Source organism: Xiphophorus couchianus, chromosome 8 (genome assembly GCF_001444195.1).
Source record: "Xiphophorus couchianus chromosome 8, X_couchianus-1.0, whole genome shotgun sequence".
Lineage (NCBI taxonomy): Eukaryota > Metazoa > Chordata > Actinopteri > Cyprinodontiformes > Poeciliidae > Xiphophorus > Xiphophorus couchianus.
Window position 1 is genome coordinate 24,631,255 of NC_040235.1, and position 10,618 is coordinate 24,641,872.

At 43.3% G+C, this 10,618-nt stretch overlaps 1 protein-coding gene across 3 annotated transcripts; it reads right to left on the bottom strand.

The window, feature by feature from the left end:
- Window positions 1-219: 219 nt before the first annotated feature.
- On the bottom strand, window positions 220-10,618 carry LOC114149006 (3-hydroxy-3-methylglutaryl-coenzyme A reductase-like). 3 transcript variants are annotated; one of them, XM_028024540.1, is made up of 20 exons: window positions 10,477-10,618; window positions 9,961-10,180; window positions 9,760-9,871; window positions 9,163-9,250; window positions 8,026-8,110; window positions 7,842-7,947; window positions 7,645-7,751; window positions 6,321-6,440; window positions 6,058-6,191; window positions 5,467-5,741; window positions 4,589-4,677; window positions 4,298-4,492; window positions 3,656-3,814; window positions 3,415-3,572; window positions 3,221-3,326; window positions 2,570-2,740; window positions 2,342-2,482; window positions 2,065-2,223; window positions 1,073-1,221; window positions 220-968 (listed from the first exon to the last, which is right to left on the bottom strand). In XM_028024540.1, the coding sequence occupies exons 2-20, from the start codon at window positions 10,120-10,122 to the stop codon at window positions 905-907; spliced, it is 2,580 nt and encodes an 859-aa protein (XP_027880341.1). In that variant the 5' UTR covers window positions 10,123-10,180; window positions 10,477-10,618; the 3' UTR covers window positions 220-904. The 3 variants fall into 3 exon arrangements, with proteins under 3 accessions (XP_027880341.1, XP_027880343.1, XP_027880342.1); XM_028024542.1 differs by having other exon boundaries at window positions 9,961-10,158; window positions 10,477-10,602; XM_028024541.1 differs by lacking the exon at window positions 10,477-10,618 and adding an exon at window positions 10,404-10,425.

Consider the following 10,618-nt stretch of genomic DNA (forward strand, 5'->3'; position numbering starts at 1 on the left):
TCTTAAAACCTCCTGCCAAATACTGAATACAAGCGCGATGTTTGTGATATGTATTGTTGTTTCAGGAACATCGTTGATCATAGATCTGCTTCACTACATCAAATTACTTGTAAAAAGTATTTTAATCAAAGAAAATGATCTTGAAATGAAATCAAACGTATGAAAAATAAAAGGTGTTAAAGAACTTGAGCTTCACTTGTTTTATAAATTTGAGTTCACCAAGTAGAAAGGTAGTGTTTTATTTTTTAAATATGATTACAAGTGTAAAAAATTTCTTTGAATTGGATATTCTATGTAAAGCTCCACTTGTAACACATAAGGTCACTTCTGAGGATGGCAAAACAAGAATCTGATCTTGTCACAACCGTTCTTTAACATTCACCACCTACAGGAATCTAATACTTTCACATGAAAATGTTCAAAATAAATAAATATTGCTTTAAGTTTCTTGTCTCCCAGCGGTAACGACTAGTTAGTGGATCTGCGCGGGAACCAAGAAGACCAGCAGTCATGGCCGCTCCGCAGTATACACAGTATACAGCAGTTCGCTTTTAGTCAGGGAGGATGGCACGAGTCGGAGCTTGTAACACTGGCAGGAAAAATCACACATTCAGGGTTTGAAACGTGAGCAGAAATGGCCTCACACACGTCCGCGGCGCCGTCTCCAGCAAGCTTTTGGCAAAATGCAAAGCCAGGTTTAAACCTGTTTAACAACCATGCAGGTTTTCTCACATCTCTGATTCAGTTAGCTGATCGTCCAGGATGGGAAAAAAAGTCAGATACAAATAAATAGCACACATTAGTAACGGTAACATCTCGACTGGGAAACAAAACCAAAAAAAAGCATTTGCAGTCAGAGAGCAACCAAACACAAGCTGTGTTTATAGCAGTTTTGGACGAAGAGTCAATGCTTGGGGACATTTGTCTCGGCCGTTGGGAAAGCCATCACTGGCAGGTCGGTTTTAGATCTGGAAGGGGAGAGAGAGACACGCAGTCAGAAATGGCCGAAAAAGGTGGTGGAGGCAACATTGGGAACAAAACCTTTCAAAAAAACAACAAAAAAAACCCCTACCTGTTGTGAGTCATGTGACTTTTGACAAGGTGTCCTGCTGCCAGAGCGGCCATCAGAGACAGCTCCCCCGCCAGGACGGTGGCGCACACTACACGGGCCAGCTGGCGGGCGTTCTCTCCCGGCTGGTTGGGGCCGGCGACACCGAGCATCTGCAGAGGAAGAACGAATGAAACGCATCAAAACATTTCCTGCACTGCAGGTGAACCAAGTAGCAACTGATGAGGATTTTAGTTATCGATTATTCTGACAATAAATCAGATTAAAGAAACTGGCACATTCTGCATATTTTGTTTTAAAGCCCTTTTTTATACATTGAAAATAAATTCAAAGGTGTAAATGAAACAATTAATTTTTTTAATGAGAAAAACATTTTATGTTTTTTAATGGCATCCCTTTGGTGAACACTTGATCATTTGTAGCAAATGATGGATCTGCAGCTAAAAAATCCTTCCAACATGAACATGTGAAAAATTCAGCTGTTTATGCTCGACATCGATACAGCGTACGACTGATCTACTGATTTGACCAATGTATAACTGGATAGCAATGGCACTTTTTTGTTTTACAGAATTTTAACAGTGAAATTAAAGCTCGAAGAGTTCTGTGTAGAACATATTTACAGGCAAAGGTTTATTTTTATCATAAATGCCAAATATATACATATACATTTGTACAGTTTGGGCTTATTTAATGAATAGTGAATATGTTATTCTTTCAGCAAATTATCTTTTTGTTCCTGAGCCTTTGCTCCAGTTAACGATTAATCAATTACTCAATTAGACGATTAATTCAATTAATCGTTTCAGTCCTAGCACCAACCTGGTGAAAAAATATTTCAAGCGTTTTCTATCAAACAACACTTTATGAAGTGAGGGAAAGATTAAACAGTTGCAGTCTGACAGCTGTGAACCACTAAAAAGATGAAAGCATATTAACGCAGATGAACTGGTGGTTTTCAGACGGAGGACTGGTGGCTGTGGGGGTGGTGGTACCTGCAGACACGCCTGCTGTGGCGGCAGGTTGGTGCCTCCTCCCACCGTGCCCAGCTCCATGGACGGCATGGTGCAGCTGATGTACAGGTCGTCTCCGTCTGGGCCGGCGGCCTCCATCTGAGTGATGCAGCTGGAGCTCCCCACGGTCTGAGCCGGGTCCTGCACCATAGCAACAGCACCGGTGAGGAACTGGGATGACAACTGGCCACGCCGAGTCCATCCATTAACCACTAAACTAACAGCAGCTCCAGTCTGAGCGCGCTCAGCGCTGCTCTACCTGTCCGCAGGCGATGAAGACGGCGGTGACGATGTTGGCGGCGTGCGCGTTGAAGCCCCCTATGCTGCCGGCCATGGCCGAGCCCACCAGGTTCTTACTGATGTTCAGATCCACCAGAGCGGCCGTGCTGCTCTTCAGAACCTGCAGCAGAACATTTACGCAACACGTTGAACTCAGCTAGGGATGGCGGAAGCTCGAGCTGACATCGCTTCCTGTTGGATCCTTTACCTCCCTCACCACCTTGGCAGGGATGGTGGCTTCACACACAGCGGACTTCCCCCGACCCAGGATCCAGTTGATGGCAGCAGACTTCTTGTCAGTGCAGTAGTTACCACTGAGAGACAGAACCTCCACGTCTGGAAAGTGCTGCTTGAGCCGACTCAGAGCCTGCTCCGTCCCCTGAAGGGCGCGCACACACACGCACACACACGCACACACACGCACACACACCTTTATCTATGGTGTTGGACACACTGGGAACTTTTTTGAGAAATGAAGGGGAAAAACCCCCAACTCATTTCAGTCCACAGTCAAGCAAGAGCTCGGTGAAAAATCTCAGATCCGATTTGAAATCACATCATTTTTTCTCAATTTCTTTTCTAAAAAGTAAAAACAATAATAAAATTACAAATGAGTGTACTTGTTAGTTCAATCAACCCTCCTGTGAGTTGCATGGCGAAGTATCAGGGTGAGGCCACAAGAAATTTAGTTATAATACCATAAAAATAAAAAATAAAATAAACTTTCCAAAAATTAAACAATAATAAAACCAAACATTTGATCAATTGCTCAGTTCTACATAAAATACTTCAAGGTTTTGAAAGGTGTTGAAAATGTTCAGTGTTGCTAACAAGGAGAGCTTGGGACGTCTGGTTGTACCTTAGAGAGCATGTTCATCCCCATGGCGTCGCCCGTCTGCGACTGGAAGCGAATGTAAAGGTTTCTTCCTGCCACACAGGCCAGCAGCTTCTCCAGACGGGCAAACCTGCAAACACAAACATCTAGTTTTGATCTTTCTGTCTCTCAGGTGAAACAAAAAAAAAATTAAAATCACCTCCGCGGCCGTTTCTCACCTGCTGGTCTCGTCGAAGGCTTCCTTGACTGAGCCGAACCCGTCCGAGGTCTCCAGCCACATTTTGACCTCTGCGGCCCGGCACGCCGAGGGCAGCCTCACCACAGGACCTCTGGTCATGCTGTCGGCCAGGATCCTGCTGCTGCAGCCCCCGCTCAGCTGGACGGGGGGATAGAAGAACGCTAACGGTTAGCAACAGGGGGCGCCCCGGACGCGACTGACACAGGAGCCGGTGTACTTACAGAAACGGCCCTGCAGCCTCTGTTGGTGCTGGCCACGAGGCAGCCCTCCGTGGTCGCCATGGGGACGTGAAACGGCTGGCCGTCCAACAGCAGCGGGCCGGCCACGCCCACTGGCACCGGCATGTAGCCGATGACGTTCTCGCAGCAAGCGCCCATCACCTAAAGTGACACAAAATGAAACACACAGCAGCGGATGAGGATGCTGGAACCGTTTCTATGGCAAAATAAAAACAGGACAACTTAAAGGGGAAGCGTTATGTAAAATCAACTTTATGAGTTTTACATCATGTTATGTTATTCCCTCATCAAAAACATTCCTGGAGTGTTGCTTTGATTCTTTCATGCATGTATGAGAAATCCTTTAATTTCCATGGCAACCATTCAGTTGTGCAAAACACCTGGGTGGACCTAGCCCCGCCTCTGAGGATGAAGCTCCTCCCATACTCAGCTTTTTCAGACTAGCCAGCAGCAATTAGCAAGCTACAAAGTCAAATTTCTTATTAGTGATATTTGAGATATACAGTATTATAATAACAACTGAAGATAACAGGTACAAGACTGTGCTGCAAAATGGCACTATGTGGGAGTATATATATTAATAATAACACTGCCCCTTTAAGGTACGATGGAACCTGTAAATACCTTTGAATAGTCGTAGCCTTTGTAAGGCAGACCAGACAAAGCTGAGCTGACAGGAAGTTTAAGCGCCAGCATCTCTCTCCTGATGGCCACGCCCCTTTCTGGAGTCTCCAGCAGCGCTTCCAGTTTGTAGTTCAGGATCTTCCTAGCCGTCACCAGGTCCATCACTTCTGAATCCGTCAGCATTTTTGGACCGCTCTAGAAAAAAATATATATATATTTTTTTAAAGCATCAAAAACTATTCTCACGTCGTCAAAAACTACCTGAGCTGTCAGTGTGGTCTGGTGAGTCACCTGAGGGTCTGAGAGGACGGCCATGCATTCCTCCAGTGAGCGAGGTTCTGCTCCACAGCCGCCGGCCTCCACTGAAACGCTTCGTCTCACTTCAATGACAGAGAACAACACGTCATGTTGGGGTTCATTTACTGTGCTGGTCTGTGGCTCTCTGGACCTCCCACAATGGATCTTAATAAAAAAAAATTAAAAAGGACCAGCTATCGTTTCTAAATTTAGATATATGAAACTTTTTGACAGTTTTTCAGTTTAGTCCTACAATATTTGAAGTGAATTTCCACAAAGTATGACGATAAAAGCGCAAGCAACACGTTTTTAAATGCGTTTTTCTGCTCATTAGGTCGGTAATCTCTGTGCTTTTTTATTGTTTAAATCATTTTCTGTCTTACAGAAAAAAAACAACACTTTTTTGCTAAACTTTTATGCTCATCTTTATTTTAAATTCTAAAAAAAATAGGGGAAAAATCGTGCATCTTTGAAAATGACAAATTTCCGATCTGAAATGATTTTAAAAATGTAACGTGTGACATTTGCGGCTCAAAATGAGTTTTCTTTGGCCGGCCTGAGAGTAAAAAATGTCTCTGTAGGTTGGAAAGTGCTGCAGATTTAATCAATTCAACTAGATTAGCTATCAAATGGGATCAAATGTAGTAAAAAATATTATATAATTTGTAAGTTTATGTTACCTAGAAAGAGGAAATGTTTTACATGTCTACTGATTAGAAACAATGTTTTACATTAGAGCTAATATAGTTCTATTTCCAAGTTGGTATTATTTTTGGATGTTCTATCACTGTGAATTTAACAGGAACTATACAGGGTGTGACTGGAAGGCAGTATACCAAACCAACAAACTAAGACATCATTGTCTCACTCACCTTTACAGGTAGTATCAGCCTCAGGCAACGGTTTAACGTCTGAGACCGCCGAGGAAGCAACCCCGGTTGCTAAGACACCCGCTGAGCTTTTCCTGGCAGCCGATTGGTCCCTCCTGCAGCAGCCGTCGGCTGCCCGGGGCTTCTGAATCAGAGAGGCGCCGCTAATGGGACTCCTGAGAGACAGGGAGGACTCGGTGTCCGCCTGCTCGAAGACGACGTACTTGATGGCGAGGAGCAGCGCCAGGCCGAGAGTTATCACGTGTTCCAGCTCCATGCTGGTGGGACGAGACGGACAACAGCAAACGTGAGCGGAGCAGGACAAACCAGAGGCACAGAAAGACACTTCATCTGTAAAATTCAAGCACTTTCAAGGTACAATTTCAAACTTTTCCTGCACCAAACTGGAGATAAAAACAATGCAAATAACAGTTTCAATTCACTATTATGGCATCATTTAATAATGTTAACCTTCTTTGTGAGGATATTCTACATCCTGCAGCAAGGACAAAGTAAACTAAAATATAGGAAAATGTTATGTTTTTAAATGTCTCTCACAAGTATAAAATGATCCAAAGCTGGTTTTATGTTTACCTGGTGAGTTTCAGGGGCCACGCGGCCCCAGCTGATTCCAGTCTCTCCGCTACGGGTCCCTCTGCTGTGCGATTGCGACCCGAATGCTCAGCTGTTAACCGAGTGTGGGCGTGGACCAAGGCCAAACCAAGAGACTGAAAGACGAGAAAGCGAAACGGACCAACGCTTGCTTCATCGTTCCAACTTTACATGAGGAAAGTAAAACTAAACCATCTTTAGGCAGCAGCAAAAAACTCTGGAAAGTTTTTTTTTTGTGTTCTCACCATGATGATTTTAACTCTTTGGGTCACAGGGTTGGGCTTGTTATCTTCTTCCTCAGCCAGAACGTTAGCCAAGTGGCTCATCTGCCAGATGGGACGGCCTTCCCGACTTTCCCTGGACAGCTTTAAAGCAGGAGAATCCACAGTTGAACATGTAACTCACTAATATAAATCACTGGATTGGACGTCGCGTGACTTGTTGTGCGTTACGCATCGAGTCTGGGAATAATGGCAGCTGGTAAAATGGCACGATCTTTGCCAAGAATCTGAAAAATGGACGCAGTTGTCAACACTACAGCTAAGATAACAAGGTCCAAGTGAATCGCATTTCACAGGAGAGGAAAAGGCTTCAACTAAAAAAAATTTTAAAAATTGTGAGAAAGTAGGTCAGTTATGCTAGCTTGACAATTTTAACATGTAGATGTGCTGAGGAATTCGGTATGTTTTGGTTCAATTAACACTAAAATAAGGCAAACCACACGCCTGGATTCTGACAGATCATCAGTAGAGCAGGTGTGTAAATTAGCTAATCTACCAACTCCAGTGTTTAGTTGGCCAATTCTTAAAGATAGCAAAACTCACATCGAGTCTGAAATCTGGATCTGAGGTTTTTACGGGCTTTCTTTGTTTGGGAAACGTCTGCGTGTTGTTTGCCGTCGACTCCTGATGCACTTGAACATAATCTCTGCTGTCACCTAGCAGAGCTGTTGTCAGTCAGTTGCCACGGCGACTAAACATGGTTTTGAGTTGGTTTTTTGCAGCCGCCGTTATTCCTAAAAGTTTAATAAGCGACGAAAGCTGGACTAATTTTCCTTGTTGTTCGCAGTAAGTGGAGATGTTCATAACTATCAAATAGGATGAAATGTTTCATAAAGCACAGGAGTCATAGTTCATTACATTTTAGTGAACCATGGCTCTTACAGCAACAATTATGTAAAATGAAGTTATTTTTCAATATTAAAAAAATGAAAAATGAACCTAGAAATGACAGAAACCAAACTATTTATGGATCTATTTCTAGGCGGTATAAGTATTTTACATATTAAAATAGGCAATTTTCTCAGCCTTAATTTAACCCTCATTTTCCAGAAATTGGGTAAGAAATAAGGGCGCCATGACCATTTATGTGACAGATTCCTGCTCATCAGAACAGTTTAGTTTTGTTGTTATGGCTCAATGCATAGTGACGACGCTTGCATTCGTCACTATGCATTGTGACGAATGCATAGTGACGTCCAATCCAGCAATATACGTATATCAGTGATAGTAACTATTCTCGTCATTAGACTGAGCTTGCTTCAACAGGATGTTTTGGGTTCACCCTTACCTCGAGGACCAGAGAGACGCACGCTGGGAAGAACGTCATGAAAACAAAGTAATTGGCCAGAACAGACATGCAGCCAAAACAACACATGATCTCCAACTGAGGAACGCCTGGAGAGCAAAACAGGTCCTGATTAAAATCGCTGTTTGACACCAGCAAATGTTTTGGGGAGTTGAAAACCAAACGAAAGCCGTTCTCACCCGACATGGTGCCAATTCCTATAACCAGACACTCGACGAGAGCGTCGAGGGTGAATGTGGGGCCGAGGATAGCCATGCCCTTGGATATGTTCTCCCTCACCTCCTCCTACACAGAATCACGACCAGATTGTTACGGCTGGGTCGAGGTGCAAGTTCAGACGCGGCGACGGGCGCGAAACACTACCTGGGAGTTGGAGCTGAGGGCAAATTTAGCCAAAGTGCAGGCTTTGGACAGGTCAATGAGCAGGAGAAAGAACGGCAGAGCTTCACTGCAGAAAAACAGGACAGGGTGAGATTTCTGCAACAATAATAATAATAAAAACAACCGAGCAGTAGCCTTTTGTACTAATATCTTAAAGAGTTGGAAGCCACCATCACACCAGGAGGCTAGAGAAACGCCATGAGATTGGGCAGAGATCAGAATGGGAGCGTCTGATTAGTTTGACAGATCGTTAAGGCCACACTAAGAAAAATGTAAAAATAAAGAAACAAAATACGAGAATAAAGTCATAATGTTTCAAGAATAAAGTCACAACGATACGAGAAGGAAATCAAAATACCACGACTTCACTCTTGTTATTATTAAGACTTTATTTTAGTAATTTTCTTTTCTTAAATTATAAATAATACTCCGTCTCTGATTAGAACTGAATTACACCCCTCATCGTTTTTCAATCAGAAACACAAGGCAATCTTTCTCTAAAATACTAGTAAGTATTATAAACGACTTTGCTAAACCCTGGAGGTCAGGGGTCATTTAGTACATATTGGCTCTAATGTAGATACAGTCAAAAACACAAAAACTACAGATAAACATCATCATCGCTTGCTACCTGAAAACCAACACAAAGCGGAGCATAATTATTAAGTAGAAGGATAAACAATGCGCGGTTTTCTCTCTAGATGATGCACATGGCCATAAAGCCGACACTGAACATCACCATGAACACACCAATGGCGAGAAAACCTGGGATAAAGACGAGATGTCTACAAGCCAAAACATACAGACAGAACCACAACAGAAGCTTGTGTTAAAGGAGGAAAAACTGGGGCGAAGGTGAAAAGCTTTAGGAAAACTTTAAATTTGACACGCTTTGCTCTCCATCTAATATGACTAAACTTGTGCAACGTTGCAAAGAAGGACGTTTAAAAACAAAGTGTCATTTCCCTTCCACTCGGCAATAATCTGCTGCTTTGTGTTCATCTGGTAGACAAAATACAGATAAATTTAACCTAAGTTTGTGATTCCTTCATGACTAAAGTGAGGCAGTTACCAGGCGTATGAACACCTTTCTAAAGCAGAACCTAAAATAACACTTACTTAAGACCGGTTAGTTCTTTCCCGAAGAAGTGGATGACCACTGTGCTGAAAACAAAGCTGGAAAACACTGTAAACAATCCAGCAATACCTGCAGAAACAAGCAAAAATAAATGTGTTTAGATATTTTTGGATGTTCTTTTTTTTGTTGCACTAGTGTCGGGATGTGTAACAAGCAGCCGCCGGTCATTTAGCTCAATTCAAAAATACTTTATTTATCCCGAGGTGAATATTGTCATAGCTCATATCATTCAAGTATCTTTAAGGAGTCGTTGTGTAATGGTGATGCTGTGGGCAGGAAGGATCTCCAGTAGTAATCAGTATTTGACGCTACTAAGTTGCTTCCAATTGTAAAAACAATATCTTGTTACCTCGGTTACACGTCATAACAACTGTTTAAAAGTAGAAAGAAAGAAAAAAGGAGAGAGCAAAAATCCTCCCAGCTCCCCACCATCCAAAATCCAGAGGGTATAGTTGTTTAAATATGCCAAAAAAAAAAATAATCTACAAAAAGAAATAATCAGAACGAAGGCGATGGAGATACTCCAACACGGAGCGCTGTGATTCTAGAACATGGTCACAGTCTGTCATCATACTGACCCAGAATATATTTGGATCCCAGCTGCAGGAGGTTCTTAAACTGGAAGTAGATATAAATAATAGCCATGCAGCGAGTGATGGTCAAAATGATTATATCACTACTGGGGGCCTCCTGAAAGAAAACAGGACATATAACCTCCTGTTAGCGTGAAGGAAAACAACTTCCTGCCTTCCCAAATGCTACCTTCACAGCCGTCTCACCTCTTCAACCTTGGGACAGTTGTTCCAGCTGCACATCTGACTGCTGGTCGGTGAGCTGTTCATGTTCATGAGGCAGACGGTGACGGCCAGGGTCCCCACTATCACCTCCCAGGGGTGGGAGGCCACCAGCAGGCCGTGGAGGCGGAAAAGACGGGCCAGCATCGTGGATGTGGAGATGCCTTCTTACCGGAGCTTCATCTGTAAGGCGACAATATCACCCCTGAAACCAAAAGACGGAGGTTAACTGGAAGGTTTAAAACGCCCCAAAATGGCCGACTGACGCAGCAGAGGAACTTTTCTTTTCACTGTACACACCTCTTTATTTAGTCAAAAAAGGCAAACTGTATCTATTTTCTATAAATCTGAGAGATACTGGCAGTGCCTGCTGTTAGCCTTAGCAACATTAGCTGTCACACCCGAACTTATCTGACATAACCTCTTACCAGAGGAAGCTTATCCTACAGCCTTAAACGTTCATAAAACCTCCTGTTCGCTGCCATTAGAGCTCCTACGCACCTCAAATGGTGAGTTTCGCCGCGGTCAGAGCGTCTCTTTCATAGTGGTGGCAGCGCTGCTGCTAGCTAGACTGACGTAACTAAAATCAACATGGCGAAAGCAGGAACTCCTGACCTCATTCTGTCGTCACCGCGGAGACGTG

What these genes read in the sequence shown, in the direction of transcription:
- LOC114149006 (XM_028024540.1), bottom strand. Translation starts at nt 10,122, where the DNA reads ATGCTGGCCCGTCTTTTCCGCCTCCACGGCCTGCTGGTGGCCTCCCAC. An exon ending in CCGTCCTCTCAGACCCTCAG is followed by an intron (nt 4,493 to 4,588) that starts GTGACTCACCAG and finishes ATTTTTTTCTAG; the next exon opens with AGCGGTCCAAAAATGCTGAC. An exon ending in AGTCACATGACTCACAACAG is followed by an intron (nt 969 to 1,072) that starts GTAGGGGTTTTT and finishes CTCCCCTTCCAG; the next exon opens with ATCTAAAACCGACCTGCCAG.